A 21,105-nucleotide genomic window follows, 5' to 3' on the forward strand; every position below is an offset into this window, starting at 1 on the left:
GTATGACTAACATCCTGACCGGCTGAAAGTGAAAACAGATGTTAAGGTTTGGTTTACCGGCATTCTGGAAAAAATACAGCACACCCAATGACACCAAATTGCACATACAATCTACAGACGTGGAAACAATTCTCCAGACATACTGTATCTCTAATTGAAATTAAGGGTTTTGGGCACTTTCCTGATAGCACTGATCGACCATACTTAATAACCATACTTTCACCAAAAGTGTTCTAAATCTGTCTAGGGAAGAGAATTTTGTTTTCATCTGCACAGGAAAAACCCAGTCCAATTTCACTCCTGCTTGTTCCAGTTTGTCTCAGATAACACAACAGTTGCTCTATCACATTTTTGAGACAACTTTGTTTGCAGTTTTGTAGATTTCAACCCAACCCTGTTTCAAACCCAGAGCAGTGTGAAATAAAAGTATAAAATATTTCGAAATATGTACTTGAGGACCGCAAAAGGCGCTTTAGTCCAGAGGCTTTAGAGTTCCTCCCTGAACTTGAAACTGATTCAATCTGTTTGGACAGCGATAAAAACATCAGATTTGTGTCCCATAAATTTGCAGCGATAAATATGACAGTTTCACACTGTGCAAACTGAGAAATAAAGACTCCCAAACTCATTTTCACATCCATATTTTTTATTATTTTTCATATCATCCTGGTTGTACACACAGTAAATGAACGTTGATGTCAATGAACAGAATTCAGACTGAGCGTTTGATTTTTTTATAAAACTCCAAATGTTGCGTTTGAGTTGTTAGAGATGGCGTGGCGGCAGCTCGTCTCAACAACTATCATCACAGCATTTTCAAAAGCGTTCTGCTGGAGCAAAGCTTTCAGTTGACCTAACCCCTCTTTTTGCACCAGATGGTATGGTTATTGCCTTTATCAGTGGACATGCTTGATAAATCTACTTCATACACAAGGTTAAAGTATTCAAAATATAAAACACCACATTCCAATGGATTTGATTCACAAGTTGTAATGAAGTATAACTTCCCCATTTCCAGAAATGGGCTTAAAATGCACTGAATCCACAAAAAAATAATTATTTCGAGGGGAGCGAAGGGAGACGGGGAACGGGACATATGATACAAAGAGAGACGATACGCAGCGTTAATATGAGATTATCGTTACACTGAACTGAAGCCGTCCATTATAAATTACAACAATCGGATAATGACAATCATTCATTCCTCCATTCAATTGTCCCAATGAAATAAAAAAAAAGAAAAACAGGTGAAATTTAAAAGCCACGCCGACCTCTGGATAAAAGTATTCACTTGTTTTTTTGGCTTAAAAAAAAAAAAAAAAAAAAAAAAAGGAGGATGTGATATGTCCACCTGAGTTTGGGTGAGATAAACTACCCAGCATCCTAGCTCCTCTCTCTCTCTCTCTCTCAGTAACAATGCATTATCACGGCATTGACCGTCTATGGCACTGGGCTGGGGTTAACAAAAGTGTATTTTAGCACATAGATCATGCCTTCCCCATTTACTTACAATGGGGGGAAAAGCTTGTATCTCTTGGGCTGGATCTAAACTGGATCAGAACCTTTGATTTAACCCTGTGTGACCCTGGTGTGATGGGTTAGTCATGTTTAAGCTGTATTGGAAAGTGAAGACCTGGGTCACAGAATGGAACTGGGCTAGACTGTGCTGAGCCCAGTTCCCCCCAAAGCATTATAGCATTTAACACTAGCACATCATCTTCACCCCATCTGCTCCCAATGGAGCAAAGCTCAAGTTAGCTCGAAGAGGTTTTTTTTTTTTTGCAATGGCCAATTTATTCAAATTCAACATCACCCCCTAGTGCTTGGATGTTTTTGGGTAACCAGGTTATGGTCTCTGCTCCACTGTAAGTCACTGGCTCAAAGATGCTCATGATGGGCTTTTGCAGGGTTGTGGACATTTGCACATTGTTCTGGGTGTTTGGTGTTGTTCTGGACAACACAGAAATGGCAGAAAAGCAGGGAAACAGAACAAAGCAGAAAACACTGAGTTTGTAAAAAAAAAACATAAAACCCTGAAAAAGCCATCCTTGTTTTGGGAAACCCAACCACCTGCTGTTCTCTGCAGGTCAGGGGAAATGAAAACGACTCTCAGACGGCCATGATGCCATGTTAGCTTGTTGCCATGCTTAGTGACACGCATACATACATACATACATACTGTACAACGATGCAGTTCAAATGCATTCTCAAAATGTATGTACAGAGATTCCTTTCACAGAGGAGACAGAGACAGAAGTCAGACAGGCTCGGTGGGAGATGAGGCACAACAGTTTTTTTGACTTCGATTTTTTTTCTTGATTTTCTTAACGTTTATATCAACTTGCACAAAAGCAAGTCTTAAGAAAATGCTTGAATATAACATTTACGCCAATTATAATACAGCTGTTTTTCAGATTCAACAAGTGGACACACCAGAATAGGACTAAAGGAAGAGTGTCTGTGTTGCCAACATTAGCCTACATCAGACACAGTTGTACAGCCATTGTCCTTAAACCTTCTAAGCTTGGGAGTCCAATGAGAAACTCGGTTTCTTTTGTTGGGATCCAAGCTGATGAAACACTGTTCTGACATATGGAGGGCCAGAAGAAGCAGACCTGCGACTGCCACTGAGTCCCAGTGAACAGTTTAAGAAACCAGGCTGTAGAACTGCTTCCAGAAATAACATCACGTCACTCAGGAGGTGTGTATCTAAACCTAGGCCTCATATCCAAAAGTGACAGATGTCACTTTTTAGAGTCTGGCTAAAAGAGAGCTGTAGCCAAAGAGATATGTTTACCAGTGTAAACAAGTACAAGTAAAATCGAGCAGCATGCCAAAGCGAGATTCCGAATCCGATTCTGTCTACTCCACAAAAACATCTCTCCTCTGCTACGGCTCTCTTCCAGTCCAAATGTGAAAAGACTTTTTTTCCATCCCGCTTGTGTAAATAGCGCCTTTGCATTTTACGCAGAGTTTCTGTGGATCTAACATGGACACCCAGAGCCACTCGGAAGTTCCGCTCTGTTCGGCCCAACTGGTCTCCACTCTCCAGGACTTCTGCTGTAGCAGTTGAAGCGGAGCTGAAGCGGGGCTATAGACACACAACACATCTGTGCACTTGCAGCCTAAAAGCCTCGCATATAAAAACGTTGCAATACTGAGTGGTCTGAAACTTAAAACAAAGAAACAAACAAAAAAAAAAATCTTCCAGTGATTCAGTGTTTATGAGTCGTAAGATGTCCTGTGATGACAATGCCGCCTCCTGTATGTTTAATCCAATCAGAATCAAGGAGGAGTTATTGAGCGATTCGGCCGACACCAAGTCAGTTGTGTCTGTGCCAAGCCGAACCTCTTTTTACCATTAGCTTCCATCAACAATGAGACACCAGAATAAGAGCACACACTATTTACAACATTTGTACATCAACATCAACTCCATAAGCGCCAGGGCCCGCATACATAAAACTACAAAGAACAGCTAAACTGATCAGACATCATGGGATCGGTCACATGACTACAGCTAGATTTACACAGAACAGAGATTCAGATTTACACTCGGTGGTGCAAATCTGATCTTCTCATGGCTGTCTATGCAGCGAGAAACTACAGGGAATCAGACAGATGACTTAAGGCTACTTCGCATAAAAGGTATCGCAAATTAAATAGTGTTAAGGGGAAACCTTGACATTGTGACTTAGTCTGTTACTTTTCTTCAGTGGCTTGTGAGATTATGATGAAAACGTTTCTGTTTTGTCACCTCTGTTCACTGATAAATGCTTTAAAAGCATTGTCAGTATTCCTTGTGGGTACAACTGCTCACAAGCTAGTGATACCCACTGGTTTCAATGTGGAATAGTAACAAGCCATTTCTGGGGTAGCTGAGAAACATGCACATGGTAAAGAAAAATGACAATAAAATACCAAATGTCAAGGTCTTCCTTTAACGTGAAAATTCAGACTCACAGACCACTGCAGAGAAAAGGTTCCTATCAGTTTTTTAACACTGTATTTTCACAAACCATATGCAAGCAGCTAACCGTTTCTGCTTTTCATTTTGAACATTCCACGTTTTCTTCCCACAGTGCAATGGTATACATTAGGCCACCTGGATTGCTGAATTTTAGTCTTTTTTTTTTCCCCACATTATGGAAAAATAGGTTTCAGCGTTTGTCATTGAGCAACCTACCCTACAAAGAGCATATTGGCATTCCTGATTGAAAGCAATGAGGACTGGTGGATGCAAGCTAATGAGCTAGCAATCTTGCAGTTGGAGGTACCTATTGTGATATTTAAATCCTTCATTTATTCAGGTTGATTGAAATGCCAATACAGAACAGAAAAACACCACAACTCACAAAGTCTAAGTACTCCTTTAAGAGACAAATTTGTGCCCGATCAGCACTACTACTTAACCTTACTTCATGTATACGGGCCCTGACTTGAACCCTGATGCATTTACACATGCTGTTACAAACAATCATAAATTCAGCTATAGCGAGAAAATTAAACAACCCATATGGCATCCGTATCAAGGAACAATAATAAAAAGAGAATATGTGTATCGCAATTAATACAAATAATTTATTCAGTTGCATGTAGTTAAAAGATCATAGATTAGGGGATTAAGATGCAGACTGCAGTCGAACGTTAAGATGAGGGAATGACTGAGCTAAAGGCCCGTTCACATCTAGAAGAATAAATATAAACTATAACGATACATTGTTGCTCAAGGGAAAGAAGCATCAGTTCAAGTGAGCTACTGAATTCTTCCACTCCCTTCTTTCTTAGATTGAACCAAAAATATAGTTCTAGTTAGAAATTTCGATTTTTTAGAGTTATCGCTGTTGTGGGAACACAGGCATTCTATTACAACAATTTAAATGTTTTTATAGTTATATTCATCTTTATAGTTATCCTTCTAGATGTGAATGGGCCTTAAGTGTTATCTTTTGTTTCTGTCCAATTACTGTAACCAATTTCAGAAAAGGGGAGCTGAAATTGAGTTGGAATATAAGATAAAACGGAAAGGAGAGAGGCAACACAGAATTCTCTCCATAGGACAGGTTTAGATAACAAACGACAGTGGTAATGCTAGCGGATCAAATGAAATCATCCTGAAACATCTTTGGCTATAGCATTTGGCAATTAAACAAAGAAACAAATGCAGAAATGACTGAAGGGAGAGTTGCGATGAATCAATCAGATAGGAGACAGCGAGAAAGCGCAGTGGAAAGAGGGAGGCGGAGAGAGCGTGTGAAAGAGAGAAGCACATGACTGCAACCGTGGTATGAGATGACCTCTCCTCATTCCTAACTAATGGATAACACACACACATACACATCCATGTCTCCAAATTTCGCCAAAGATCCATCTGAGGATAGGGCACAATCAACCAATCAAGTAAAAAGGTGTGTATTAGTGCAAATGTAAAAATCAAATAAAAATTCGTCCCAGAACAAAATGAGAATGGTCATGGTGTGAACGAGTAATGGAGGGGGGAGAAATAAAGAAGAACAGTTTGTGTGCCAAGCTTATGCCCCTCACATCATGCAATAACGCTCTCAAACAAACAAAACAGGTGGCCACTTTGTGCTTGTAATAGTTTGTCTTCTCATTTAAAAACATCCGCCAAGTTCATGCAATTCCTTGTGTCTGTGTGCATGCCTGCATGTTTCCATGCATATCTGTGTGTACTTGTTTGTGTGTGTGTTGTACTCATAGGCTATATAAGATGAGCCAGCATTCATGTATGAGAAATACATGACAACAAAGCAGCGAAGGGATTGAAATGCTTTTAGTGTGTGCTTGAATTAAAGTGTTAAGTCTTATGAAATGTCAATTTAAAAAAAAAAACCCAGCAGCGTTACGCATGCAGATGCTAATTTATGTAAGCGAGTGTGTGTTGGTGTTTGTGCACATATATGTGTAAAAAGCAAATAGTGAGCAGTAACCGGACACACAAACGTCCAAAGCTGCAAATACCAACAGCTTTGGGTTAACAAGTGTTCTGCTGCTGAGGACCTGTGTTATGTGTGTGCTTGTGTGTGCTTGTGTGTGTGTGTGTGTGCGCGTGTGTGAGCGTGCACCACTGAAGTAAGTCAGAGGGGAGAGTGAGTAGGAGGTTGGGAGAGGGAGGGGATGGTTCGGTTTTGGACTCTTCTGCTCTGAGAGGCTTCTGGTTCACATCTGGCTCGGCTGGTCTGGCTCTTCGGTGGATTAAGTTTTGGGCCTCGTCTTCTTCCAAGCCCTGGGCGTGTTTGACTCTTCTCTTGTAGGACTGGGTTAAATCTTCATCCCATGTTTTGGTTATGGGTCCTCTCTGGGTTCCGATGCGTTTGACTCTGTTGTGGCTCTTGGTTGGACTGGGCTGGTTTGGTTCTTGGATTGAGTTTGGATCTGTTCGGGTTTAGACTGAGCCGGACTGGTCTGGTTCTGAAGTTGTGGTTGGAAGACAGGTGGTTCTGGTTGGGCTGGCAGTGTGGTTGGTTGCTGTGTATTCAATGGGTTAAGCCAGCATTTGTTGAAAGAGTAGCTAAGCCATTGCAGTTTTCACTGGCAGCCATATTAGCTCCACAATTCTGCTGTATGGCAGTTGTTAAACATTTTGAGATTCGATGTTGCTGATATTTAAAATGCTGAGCATCTGACCATTGCAATGTAATGGAGGGTATCGTCGGCTGCCGATACATCTTACTGACAGAAACATGGCATCCAAACTGCAGCCTGGCCAAACTCTCTCCACCAGCGGCCCTGGGTAGAGCCAGTCACCGGCTGGGTCCAGATCGGGAAAGGCTGGCTTCTATTAGGATGCAGGATTCTTTGTCAATTTGCAGCACTGCCATGTGATATTCTCGATCAACCACCGGAAAATTTCATTAGGAGTTTCATGTAATTCCATCAATGCTCCAGCAGTACTACCATGCCACCAAATCCTGGGGAAAATCCTGGGACGGTTTGGGTTGGGGTGTAGCGGCTGTACTTGTGGTTGCATCTGGTGGGAAGAGCCAAGTCTTATGACGCACCAGAAGAAGTTGTGACTCGCTCACCGGTTGGGTACTAGATTCATGCCAGTCCTGATTTGGTGGATTCCGGGTGGTTCTAAGTTATCTTGGGTTCTGGTTGTTTTTATGTTCAATGAGTAGTACTTAGACCGGGGCAAGAATAAATTGCGGTTCTGGGTTAGGTCTGCTTGGTTAAGAATCTGGCCAGGCCTGCAGGAGCTGGCTCTGGGTTACAAGTTCAGTCGGTAGAAGTACTAGATTCGGGCCAGTTGTGGTTCTGGTAGGTTACGTGTTCAGTGGGCACTACTACTAGACTCGGGTCGGGCTTGGCTGGTGGTCCGCGGAGCACCATAGAGGGTCACTGATGCTATGTGGTTATTCTGCATCACCTAGGGAAGGGGAACACAGAGACAATAAGGGTTAGAATGGGCTCAGATCGGAGCTAATCCCATCTGAATACGCTTCAAGAGAGAGAAAGTCTCCTGACCTCAAAGATCATCCTCTGCAGTCCGAAGCAGAAGGTGGAGCCGAAGGGGTTGGTGTTATTGGCTGACGATGACCTGTCAATCAAACACAAACATGATAATGTCAGAGTGGACACTCGCTTGAGTAATATAGAAAATGGCCAGTGTCCTATAGAAACCTCGTAGCTCCAGTTTTGACATTTGTGAAGAAATGTTCACAGCTGATCTTAAAATGAATATGTGCGCATTCTCCTGCATAACAAAGCATATATCAGTTTCAACTTAGGTGAAATCATTCTCACATCTGGGCTGAATGTGTACAGGCTGATTTGAAGCATTCTTTGCATGGTATGGACACAGAGCAAATAATTACACCAGCGGGCATCAAACCTGCCATTAAGTCTATTTTACATCTTTTTTTCCCCCATTTTCCATGAAGTCAAGCACATCATAGTCTACAGAAACCAAATGGGGAAATAGGCTGGCCTAATGTTTGATTTGTTCAAACAAATAATGATGCTATAATTTTCCATAATTTGATGAATGATGAACGGACCCCTAATTGCATTAGTATGTGAAAAGAGATGTTTGCTAATGCACTAATATATCAGAGTGACAATGAAGCATCTTTTCTAATTAGTATGCAAATCAGCCCAAGTCACTCCATTTAAATGATCAGAGATCTCTTTCCAACATGTGTAATATTCACTAGGCAGTGCAGCATTGTGCATCTCTTTTGTTGCTCTCAGTGCACTTTTCATGTTGGATCCTGCTTTCAAATTGAGGCGGTAAAGAAGTTTCCTAACCATGACCTATCCTCACACGTTTCTTACAATCACTTGAATGTGTGACAATTTCTACAGTGGCTTTATAAATGAGGGCCACTGTTTCGTACTCGTAGGAAATATCTGTGTGTGTGTGAGTGTGTTTATGTTCTTTACCTGTGCAGCACCACAGGTTTTTCCATGGGATGTCCCAGCAGCTCCTGAATCTGATCCCACTGACGGAGAAACAAACAGTCAACAGACAATTCAAGAGACAACACTGACGGCAGTAGATAAAGAGGCTTGTGATTGGAAGGTCGCTGATTTGAATCACATAGTCTCTGCACTTGGAGAGAAAGTCTGAGGAGAGGAAAGTCAATGACAAAGGCTGTTCACTCCCTCAACAACAAGAACAACAAGGCTGTGGTTGTACTAGGAAGCTCCCAGGTGTTAATGTGCCAAAAAAGCATAGAAGACACTACGACTTCTAGTGCTAGTGGGGCCTCAGGGTTTCCAACGGCAGAATGCTTTCAGATAGACAGCTATGTTGTATCAATGTGATACTGAGAAACAAACAGCCAATATTCTACATCAATGCATCATTACTGGAGCACAGATCATTGTATCCTATCTTCACTAAACTCTGTGCACTGCTCTACAATAAGGTGGCCAGATTTATTTGTAAATTCAAGGACATTTTTGGTTGGTGCAAGTTAGGTCACAAAACACTTATTGCATCCGAGGGCAATCTAAGGATAATTCTGCCCAGGAAATATGGAGATAAAATCACCCTACTGTACCAGAACCTCATTTGAAAGAGTTGTCAAATTCAGAAGTCTGAGGCTATTTTAAGCCTCCAGAGATCCAACAATTACTTCCTGTAACTAAATCTTGTTGCCAAACAATATTAGTGCAAATTACATTTACTGGCTGGAGTTATACGTTTTTTTGAAGATTCTATACTTCACACTGTGAGCAAAAAGCCACCAGAAGTCCATTAATTTCCTACAGAGCTGAGCGACCAGTGAATCTCAGACAGTAAGTGGACAGTCAACAAGCTTGTTGGCCAAGAAAAGCTGGCTGTGGCTGAATCGGTCATTGGCAACATTGTCAATAGCCAATCAGGTTTGCGTGCTTTCTTGTTTCACTACCAATGTGATTTTGTTCTATGAACAATAGCTCTGCCTAGCAAGTGCAAAGGTGATGAGAAGTTGATTACAGCCATTCAAAGGGTCCCAGTTCTCTACAACATATTTGAAAGACTACAGGCATAAACTTCTCAAAAACAATGTGTGGAGAATGGTTGCATCCATCATTGAAGTTGATGGCAGATAGTTTCTTGCAGATAGAAAGCGCTGTGCTCTAACCTCACTGATGAAGACCCTGCCAGATGATTACAAACCTACCACAGCGCCACCTTGTGAATTTACTAACACAGCCCTGTGAAATTTCCAATCAGCCACTCAGAAGTCAGTGATTGCATAGACTTCCGACCAAACAGAATAGTTTTCTGTCAATATCTGACCTTGCTGTAGGTGGTTAAGATGCAGTCCTCCCCCTGAGAATCAGCTCCTTCTAAAGTGCACAGAGAAAAAAAGAGAGAGAGACAGACAGACATTAGATGAATGGAGGACAGAAATACATATCACACTGTTTACACTGTGACTTACAGGAGACTTCATTCTCCATAAGAGATTCATGCATTGAAAACCGTCTCACTCACCTTTCTTGATGACTAGTGGAATTTTAAAGTCACATCGATGATATCTGTGGTGAGAGAAAATTCACATTGCATTCAAAGTGAAGAAAAAAAACAACAGCACACAAAATTGGCAATAGTGAGACAAATAGTGCAAGGGAAGATGTTGAAAGACACATAGGATGTCACTTAATAACATAGTATTAACCCAGTTATTAGAGAATTAGGTGTAAAGAGATGATGTTGAAGTTGTAATGTCCAGTCTGATGGAGAAAGACAGAGAGGTAGAGAGAAAATGAAAGCAAGACAGAAGGACAGATAGACAAAAAGAGACAGACGGATCCTTACATGTTGAAATTGTAATGTCCAGGGTAGTTTGTATGGAGGACAAACTTCTTAACCAGGTGAGTTGTAGAGTCAAACAGGATATCCTGAAAAAAACAAGCACATAAATTATTATAGTGCTTTTTGGAGGAAAATGGTTTTTTAAAGCATATTTAACCAGACTAGTTGAATACATTCCTATCTACTGCAAGTAGAGAGGCGCAAGTATCTGAAGAGGCAGGCAGGGTTACACTCTTACACCCATTCACATGTGGGAACTGCCCAGTATTACCAGCCCATGTTCCTTGCTCAAGGGCACTTTTGACAGTGGTTGCTGAGGGAAGGAAGAGTCTGATTCTTCCCACACTCAGACTGTCCCAGCAGGTCTGGAGATTCAAACCAGTCACTTTCTAATGCAATAGCTTCTCGATCAATTGGAGGGATTCCTCAAACATTTCATGTCAAGGACCAAGGTGGGAAATTACCTTTTTGATCCACTAGCCACTGTGTCTCTAAATTCTACCACCCACATTTTTTACCAGCCACTTTTTAACTCTATGTTAAAGGCTAAATATGATACATGGTTTGTCTAGACGGTATGAAAAACAGCCAGTTGCACATCTTGCCTTGCTTATTAGGCTGCCACTTCTCATTGAAATAGCTAAACTGATGAAGTGGGCAGTGAGGCAGCCCTATTTAATGTTTTCCTTGGTTAACGAGATTTCACATCAAAACAATTTATTTTCAGACTACTTCCCAGAAGTGGTCATGGGGGCATATCGGATGTTAACAGAGGGCAGTGCATAAGCGTCACTGTGGCAGCTTTGTAAAGCTCTGCTAACTGGTGATTACCACCACAGCTGGTGGACCGAACAAATTTACCAACCAGCGCTCAAAATCACTAGCATTTGGCAGGTGGCAGGTGTTCATTTCCCACCTTGTCAAGGACCACAATAGACACACACCAGACTACAGACCCTGATTTGATGAGATTTTCGTCAAAGGAACATCAACTGAGAAGATGTTTTTGTTAGGTACGACTTAAAATAGAGTTATGTAACTGTCTATGCTGTAAGTGGGGAGGTAACAGTGAGGAGAGTGAAACCTTCAGTCAGTCCTTTAGTCATCCTTATCCTTACATTCTCTTATTGTGCTACGGTCTAGGGAGTGACATAATGAAATTGAAATATTCTTGATTTTGCTGGAAAGTTCTCAAGGACCCCTGGACATTCCCTCCACCCTACTATGGGAAACACTACTACACTAGTATGCATTCATGTGCTGTGGGGATTATGGGATATACTGTGTGACTTCCCCACAGGAGGAACCACTTGAACGTCCCCAAGTTGGGCGCTGATGTCAGGGAAAATCAGGATTCAAAATCTATTCACATTTTGCTGTATATGACCCATCTACGAAAAAACTTGATGTGGAATATAACTAGCATGTACCTGTCATCTGCGCTAGCCAGATCTCCGGCTTGGAGCGGTCAAAAGAAAACCAAACAATACACATTATGCCTCGTTACCTCCATGTTTGTTTTGATTTCTGACCAAAAAGCACATGAATGCGCACGCTGGGTATCCGATCTCTAAAGCACATCCAATGCACACATGAATGCAATATTAGACTGTTGGCCACATGTTGACCAAGTCTTAAGTGCCTTGCTCAAGGGCACATTGACAACAGAAGGGAGAGTGAGTCTGATTCTTCCCTACACACAGACTGTCTCAGCTGGTTTGGGCATTCAAAACAGCAACCTTTCCAGTCACGGGCACAAATCAGCTCCTGTGTGCATAATAACTCCTCAAACAAATACAGAAGTAAGCACACTCCCTCACACATATACACACAATCACATAAAGACACATGCACACAAAAGGTATGCAAACTCATACACACACAAACACACCCAGGCTGAGCTTACGTACCACTCCGAGGGTGAAATAGTTGAAGAAGTAGTCGTTACATTTTGAAGGGACCTGCTTGTGAGGCGACGGAGAGTGGATCTTCATCTGAAATGCACATGAACACATCATGGCTAGTCAAATAAATGAAATGACTCTACATGTCTTCTTTAGAGTGTGCAGTTTACTATGCTGCTGCAAATGCGATAAAAAAAAGTGCTGCAAAGATTGTCTGAGGAAAGAAATGTATCCGGCTTGTAGATTTGTCTGTTTGTGAGAAAATCAGAATGTAAACAATTCCAGACAGTTCCTCAGGAAATGTCCACTAAACATATTTCTCTGAAAAAAGAGGTTAACACCCAGCAGCTAAATGTAGCGTGTCAGTAGTGAATGAATTAGATTAGTTTAGATTAGATGAAACTTTAATGATCCCAGTGGGGAAACTGGGTCAGATATAGAATAGAAGAGAATCCTTCTACCTTATCCTCAGACTTGTAGAAGGCTTTGTGTGGCGAGCCCAGGGCCCCCAGTACGTCTTGACAGGAGTCTCCAAAGTAGATGTTCCTCTCCAGGGATCTCACTTTAGCATCGGCCATCACCCCAGGACCACAGCCTGTACGCATACATTAGAAATACAACAGAGTAGGAAATCACTCAGCCTCCAGATAAAGGAAAAGAAAACACGGTTGGATAGGACGACATAGAGGAGAAACTGATTGTCTTAGTGACTGAACGTGTAAAAAATGGTCTGAAAATCCTCACTTTTTTATGGCTTATCCCTGTCTTTAGCTATACATACAGTCCAGCCAGGTACCTGCTGCCAAGTCTGTCTTTATGCTTGTTATGTTTATACACTACAAAATTATTCATTCTTACCATTTTACAGTCTGCTCACAGTGGAGACAGCCAGATATTGTCGAGTTGACACTGCTAACATTGTGACAGGCTCACAAAAACACAACATGGCTCACAAATATACAACATGTGTTCTGATTCCGTTCGCTGCCAATTTAAAAATATGTGGCTTGGATGGGAAGCAATGAGCAGGGTGTGTTGTCCGCTAACATGTCTTTTCTTGTTTTTGTTTGTTCCTGCTTATCCCCACCTCTCCATCTGTAAATATATGCTAGAGATGTCTAGGAAAATTGGAGACAAAATTCCTGACGATCCAAATATAGATAATGGCAAAGGTTCTTTGCCATTAAATGAAAGACCTGGTTGAAAAACCCTGATGTAGCCATGTACTGAAACATGTTGGTTTTATTTATTGTTGCTGTCATTTCCTCTTTTCCAGTTCAAATAAAGACCTTGCACTCCCATCCCATTTCTCAGGACACACATACACACACACACACACACACACACACACACACACACACTACCTACCTGCAGTGAGAAGACGGAGTTTGAGCCCCAGAGGCCCTGCCCCATCTCTCAGGACATCCACACACTCTGCATACACGTTACCAAGGAAACAAGCCAAAGGCATCACTGGAGCTCTGAGGAGAAATAGAGAGAGAGAGGTGTAGGACAGTGTGTGTGTGTGCATCCTATTTTTTTCCGGTCCGTATTATTTGTACACCTGCCTCTATGTGTGTGTGTGTGTGTGTGCATGTGCTACCTTGTATCTTGCAGGTTGTTGCCAGTGTAGATGTGCATCCTCTTGACCATGGCCCCGTGGGGAATCTGCAGGGAGGCCAAGCCCATGGCAAAGTTAGGCTGCCAAGGCAAAACAACTGGGAGTAATTCAGGACAGGTATATGCTGTGTGTCTGTGTGTGTCTTGCATGGTGACACATTCATTCAATGGGATGCTTTTACGCAGGCCTGCAAATGTTCTTTTCAGGAGTAGATCCAATACTGCACAACAGAGGAACAAGCTACATGGAAATGAATAAAAACGAGTACAGATACTGTAAAGTCCAATGGTGAATACATGTTTTTTCAAACTACACCTTTCAAACTGCAGCTAGCCTGTGAAGATTCATAGTAAAGGTTAGATTTTCACAATAATAGAACTTTTACTTCTGTTTATTAAGAAAAAACAGCTCAATAAAGAACAGATTTGGTTTGTAGAAAGTGAGTTGCTCAAGTGCTGCAAGCTGAGATGAAGTTTGTTAGTGCAAAGGCATTGAGTGTTTAATCCCTTACTGACTGACCTGAATTTGCCTCTTGATACCCACAGTGCAGTGGGGAAAACATCACACTGTTTACACTGTTTTGCGACAGTGTGTTTTGACCCAACTTCAATCTTTACCAAGTAATAACCATTAACCAGGAAGGACGATCCTAGATCAGATCAAAACACACTGTGACTCAACAGTGGTAACTTTATTTTAGTGTGGTTTTTTTTGTTCATTTCCATGTAGCATTCACTATTACCATTTTGCATCCTGTGATCTGAATGCATTAAATCAGCTACTTAAGCAGGAGAGATGCAAAATGGTTGCAGAGGAGAGAAGTGACATCAAGCTAAAGCAAAAGGATTGGATGGGTGAGCTCAATTTTTTATTGCTGTTGACTCATCTACTCTGTCATATGGATTTAACATAAAAAGATTTGGCAAAGAACATTCTGACAGTTTTGATTAAAGGTTTATAATGGCCTCAAAACAAATGGCAACAGAAAAAAAACCAACAATAATAATAACTTGAGCTTACTGTCCAATACTTAGGCTATTTAAAGTACATAATACATATACTATACCATTTAGTTTTTGGTGTATTTTATGTACATTATGTCTACTTGATCTGAAAACACTCAACTCACGCAGAATCTCATGCGCTTACATCAGCAGCCAGTCACATGATAAATGGGAAGCAAACTATGACTAACTATACTAGTTTCCGTTGAGCTTTTTGACACAGTAGAAATGCAAATATTTTCAAGCTCATAACAGCAGCAGCAACTAGAATGTATGCACCTGCACACAACTACGGACCATAAGCGAGCACGAGGTTCAAACCCATCAAACAGACTCCACCACAATAATCATTCAACCATTTCAGCATGTGGCTCAGGATGGATGGGAAGGTTAGGAAATACACAATGCAGTCACTGTCATATCACACACACACTGGAGCATGTCACGGCCAAAGCCATACGGCTAAAGCAAAAAAGATGAAGGGTTTTGGCTAAACCTATCCAGTCTGCTAAGCTGTGAAAACCTGTCAGTGGGGGTGGGAAGTGAACTGAGGTGAACCAGATGTCTGCAGGGGGAGCAAGAAATGCATCAGTACATGATTTGTGCTTTCAAAGTTGCAGGCTGCAGGAGGAAGCAGACGGCGGGGCAGCTGGTTCGTGACATGCATCACCCAGCAGCACATTCACTGCAGTGTCTGCTGCCACCCCTGAGAGATTCTGACACACAGGACTAATTATACAAACCTCACTGCAAAAACAAACCTAAAAGGGAAAGCATCTAATACTTTTTTGGAAGGAATAACAATCTGCTTTCATATTCAGAGAGGTATCTGTGTAAACATACAAGCTGGAGATTGTTTGTGTGAAAATTTGACCATTTCATATCTTTTTGAAAATCTGATTTTTTTTTTTTTTTTAAACTGGGGTTGATTGCAGGGTTCCCAAATTGTCTTGGAGATATTGCTTTCAACAGCCATTAGCTAATATTGCCAAAAGCCAACTGAGTCCCTGAACTCTGCCTCCCCACTGCAGTCAGACCCTTTCAGCTTACGTAACACTGTAATGTGTCTTAAAAGTCTTAACTGTATAGCATTGGAATTTGTGCACTGTAAATTTTTAAATGTAACTTATTACTTTGCAATGTTACAGAAAATCTGACACAAAATTAAGCATCCAGGGGTGTAATGAGGACCACAAAAAGAAGGTAAAGAGCAGGAAAACAGTCATCTCCATTAGAAAAGAATGGAAGTTGTATGCCCGAAGAAGCCTTAAAAATTATCTCCATCCATCTCTAAGCAAAAGGCTAGACGATAACATTCCCACACTGCATTTGGCCACTGTATTCAGTCCCACATTACTACTAAAAAATGATCATTTTAATAATGCAGTGAGGTCAGAGGTCAGGGTCAGCTGCAGAACAGCAGCCCTGGATCTGGTAGGGATTCAGTGACATGCTCCAGGACACTTCAGCAGGCCAAACACAGGGCTTGAACCTGGGTTGTCTGGTTGAAGGCCAGTCTCTCTAACCACTAGGCCACCCTGACTCCCCCAGGCTGTGAGGAAGAAACGACCGCCCAGCCCACAGGCAAGACAACAACATTCTCACCTCGTATTTGGGAGCTTCGTTCCATGAGTCCAGTTGGAAGGAGAAGGACAGGCCTCGGAAGTTGAGATGGAACAACTGCTCTGCAGCATTGTAAACTGCACAAAACACAAGTTAGGCGACAAATAGGGATCATGTATGCAAGTAAACTAAAATATGATAAAAATAAACTGCAAATACACCAAATATCTCTTCTACACCATTATTGATATCAGGAGTAGAAGTGTCTGTGCGTGTTTCTATGATCTGTTTTCTATTTCATAGGGTCTAAATGAGAAGTTTGTGAGAGAGCACATTGTGTGTGTGTGTGTGTGTGTGTGTGTGTGTGTGTGTGTGTATGTGTGTGTGTTGTAAAGTACCTCCAGGATGCGTAGCTCCAAATGACTGGTCTATTTGCTCTATTGTAGGGGCAATGGCCTGAGAGTTGAAATGGACTCCACTGAAATACAATACATACACACAGACACACATGCACACGCACACAGTTACTGTTACATCTTTTAACATTCATATAGGCTACACTGCATTAGTTGTGGGGCTATGGCCAGAGAGCTGAAATGGACTCCATTGAAAGACACTCATACACAGAGTTTGAGAAACACATTAACACAGGCAGGCTCCATTACCTTGACGTCTTTCATTTAGAATAAACTCAGCAGCAGCGCTGTATGTCTATCTGCTCATTAGTAGGAGCTATAGCTTAGAGTTGAAAGTGGAATCCAATGCAACACAAAATAGATACGGTACACATACAATGACTGTTATACAGATCTGTGCCCAAACAGTGTTTTTCATGCTGGCTAGATCAGGTTTCAGTTTTATTAAAGAGATTTGCATTCATCATGTGTCTAACTTCACAGGATATTGCTACTCACCAGTATTTCAACTTGACTTTGCTCAGGTCATACACTTCAATCACCTGTCACAACACAGAGACACACAGAGTTAGGGTACAATACATAATTTTCATACTGTCATATAACCCTGCCAACTATCCAAGGGATGTGTGTTGGAGCATTTGAGAAAAGGAGTTTAATAAATTAATTGTGCTATAGTTAGATTAGTTAGTTAGGTGTGATTAAACAAGGCGGCCAGATGAGGAATTCCCAATGTCTTTGCCAATTATCTAGAAATGGGGGCAATTTTCCAACTGTGGTGGGCCGCTGCTGCTGAATAACTGTAGGAGAAACACCACAATTCTCTCTCACCAGTATCTGGTTTGCAACTCCAAAACAGTTGTTCAATTCCATCCTGGTTAAACACCAACACTGAACATACCCAAGCCCTCCCTTTAACGACAGGCTCTCTTCTCAGAAACTCCTCTGGGGTGATTGCACAGCAAACACACCGAATATCTCTCTCTTTCTCACAGCTTAAGTCTCTGAATCCTGATAACAGCTCCCCATAAACCACTGGCTCTATTTCTCCCTGTGGCAGACTGTCTCTCCTCGACACCACCCACCAGTCAAAACCCTCGTCAAATCAACTCTCATCACCTTGAGTCTCTGGTTTGCGGCGTCAAACAGCAGTTTAATTCCATCCTGAGTCAAGTTCAGTATGAGGTCATGGCTGAGTGGCGTCTGGGGGGGGAAGATAAACAAACAAATTAATTAACTGAGAGACAGGCGGACGTGCCCTCACATACAGATATGTAGATAAGCACACAGAGGATCAGAATCAGCTAGTTTTGAACAGGGCCTCAGGACAGGACAGGTATTTTTACAATGCCTAAGGAACTAATTACAGTTATACAAAAACAAAGTCAGAGTCCTTTGTGTGCCAGCATGACAAACAGTATTGATACCCATCATGTTATTTAAAAATTATCTCTTGAATGACTTGAATGATAGTTTCTGACCCTGGGAGGAGAGCTTAACCAAACATTTTGTAGTAATAAATGCATTCGCAGGTTGTAGAAACACAGCTATTACTACTACCAGACAGGAAAGCCTCTTGGAAAAACCTGTATTGCTGCCTAAAAGGGGATTCTTGTAGTAGCTGACTAACATTTTTCCATATGAGTGAGTGTGTGTGGGGGTGTGAGACAGAGAGAGTATAAGACAGAAAGATGTGTGGTCATCTCACCTGTTCACTGTATAGCACCTGGACATTCTTGATGATGCGGCAGTGTTTCTGCAGAATAGAGATGGCCTGGGCCAATGGCATCCCTGAGGACACACACACATTACGTATGGATACACTGGCACATGCACATACAGTGTGAGGAAGACACTAACCGTTAGCCTTCATCAGTAAACAACATTACGAGCTTAAGCATGTAAAAATCTGTTTAAATGTGACTGCTAACAGGTGCTACTCATCAATAGCTCATATCCTTATTCCCTTCCTACATACAGTACATGCAACTAATCTGCTTATGATTTTCAGATTATCTCTACATAGTTGCTGTAGTACCCACCTAAGGCGAATTCCCATTGCTCATTTCCTAGTGATCTCTCAGGCACCACTTCCAGATCCAGCATTGGCAAGTAGTAGGGGGCAGCTCACCTCACCTCAAGACACAATGGGACCCTCTGAGGGACCCTTTCTCTCTCACTGTCTCTCTCTAATCACAGCACTATCTCACAGTAATTTCAGACAGCTACCATAACTCATAAATCTAAAAGGCTATCTATTTAATCCTTAAAAAGCTACCAAAGTCATGAGAGTGAGTAAAAAATAGCTACTCAATCTATGGGCCACAGTAAAAAGTGGCCACTTTATCACCAAGTATTCTTGACATTGAAAGGTACCGAAACTGAGAGATAAATTAATGTGCACAACACATGACCCTGGGGCTAGCTATGATTCATCAGCTGTTATCACAATTTGGGAACACGTTACCTTAGCCAAGGCTGACAGCTTGCACACAAACAGGTTACGCAACTTGCCAGCAAACTTAAAACCCACCAGGCCAGCTGTCGGCCGATATATTGCTTGTTTGTGCAATTTTAAAATCAATACGACAAAGCTAAATCTCCTATTCAAGATCCACGAGAAGCTAGCTGATGGATCAAACTTGTTCAACAGCCGCAGACCTCTCACACAGGCTTATTATAACGACTCAACATCAACTTGTTTCGCTACAGTGCTGTGTCCTGTGCTTCCAACGGGTCAACAGTGCACCTGATCCAGTGACAAGCACAAAAAAAACATACAGAGGCACACAAATAATTCCCCAAGACCCGGCACTGTCTCCACTGTTAGCTAACGTTGTCTGTCGCTGGCAGGCGGTTACGAAAGCATCAAAGCTTGACAACAAGATTCTGTTTCTTTACGCTATGGCTAACGTTAGCTAGTGAGCTAGCTACCCTTCGCGTAATGATGTTGAAGTATAAATATAAATAACGTATGTGTAGAAAAAAATACTAGATTCAAGACAAAAAAACAAATAATATTGCGATTCGGACTGGCACGACATAAACAAAGAAAGCACGCCAAGCCGTTTGCTGTCTTTGCTGTTTTTCTTTCTTCCTTCCACCGAAGATTGAAGCTTTGAAGCTAACTCTTATGCTAGTGCGCAAATTCAAAATATTTCCGATGTGACGCTTCGCTTGTTAATCATAACCTCGTCAGTCAGTGAATGCCCATCGAGTTCCTTTCTTGGTTTTAATGCGTCTTCAATGTCAAGAGCACATAAGAGCAACACAGTGTCCAAACAGCAACTTCAAGCATCAACAACAGCCAGCTGTATCAGCTGATAATTCAACTTCCTGTGTTCGACGCATGCTCTGGGTTGACGTGATGACGTTTCTGTCAGCTGACACAGTTGACCAAACCGAAGCTGTTGTGTTGTTCTTAATGCTTTGGGTGAAAATTAGAGTCACTGCATCCTAAAACAGCACACTGTTATTGTGTTAAAATAATGTGTTTGTAGGACATTAAGTTTGTTTTTTTGGCGTCACACACCGACCTGCGATATTATTGCTCCATTAAGCTAAACATTACATCCCACCCGGTAGTTGGTGGTAAATCTGTCTGTCTGATCCTGTGATAAATTGAAGTATTAGCTTAATCAGTTTAAATTCAAGTTAGCCTGTCAGCAACAGCATCATTATGATCATGCCTGCCCATTGCCTGAACAACATGACAACTCTCTAAATCCATTTGTAGTAGGCTATTGTGAGATTCCACCAGATTGCCAAAATACAATAGGCTAATGCAAGTCTGCTATTGCATTTGTAATTCATCACACAATATTCTCTGGTTGAATGCATTGTAATAAATATAAACAAATACTCATTAAAAACACCACAGACACTGCAGAGGGGAGGCTGATCGAGTTGGGTCACATTGGGGGCAAGGGTGTCTGAGGCTGAAAGATAAAACATCCAGTGACCCTAAGTTCTAGCCTATCACTGATATGTGCCAAGTGCATCAAATAATGTATGTATAACGGTTTCAACCTGGCTAGACCTGAGACATTCAGTAACAGGTTGGATGACAACCACAAATAGAGTGTTGACAGCTCAAATTCAGCAGAGAGATGGCAACCAGGTCATCGGTCATCAACCCAACCCCAATCTAACCCCAGTCAGATGGATCTGCAGGAAGCTACCCATGTAAACTGAAGATCCATCAGGCCAGAATGAAATGTGGTGACGGTGGTTTCTAGTGCACAGGAACCATCCTTGTTGAGATGCGAGAGGAGCCAGGCCTGGAGTCATACAGTACCCAGAAGCTTCACCCATCACTGAGTTC

General features: G+C 41.8%; 1 protein-coding gene across 1 annotated transcript; it reads right to left on the bottom strand.

The window, feature by feature from the left end:
• Nucleotides 1–641: 641 nt before the first annotated feature.
• On the bottom strand, nt 642–19,931 carry phaf1 (phagosome assembly factor 1). Its single transcript, XM_071902263.2, has 16 exons — nt 18,824–19,931; nt 18,490–18,572; nt 17,901–17,984; nt 17,280–17,323; nt 16,764–16,843; nt 16,408–16,502; nt 13,781–13,845; nt 13,546–13,658; nt 12,639–12,772; nt 12,184–12,267; nt 10,277–10,359; nt 9,953–9,996; nt 9,755–9,804; nt 8,407–8,465; nt 7,489–7,561; nt 642–7,390 (listed from the first exon to the last, which is right to left on the bottom strand). Exons 1-16 carry the CDS (start codon nt 18,885–18,887, stop codon nt 7,295–7,297), a joined length of 1,251 nt encoding a protein of 416 aa, XP_071758364.1. The 5' UTR covers nt 18,888–19,931; the 3' UTR covers nt 642–7,294.
• Between the last annotated feature and the right edge of the window lie 1,174 nt (nt 19,932–21,105).

This window comes from Centroberyx gerrardi, chromosome 4, assembly GCF_048128805.1.
Source record: "Centroberyx gerrardi isolate f3 chromosome 4, fCenGer3.hap1.cur.20231027, whole genome shotgun sequence".
Lineage (NCBI taxonomy): Eukaryota > Metazoa > Chordata > Actinopteri > Beryciformes > Berycidae > Centroberyx > Centroberyx gerrardi.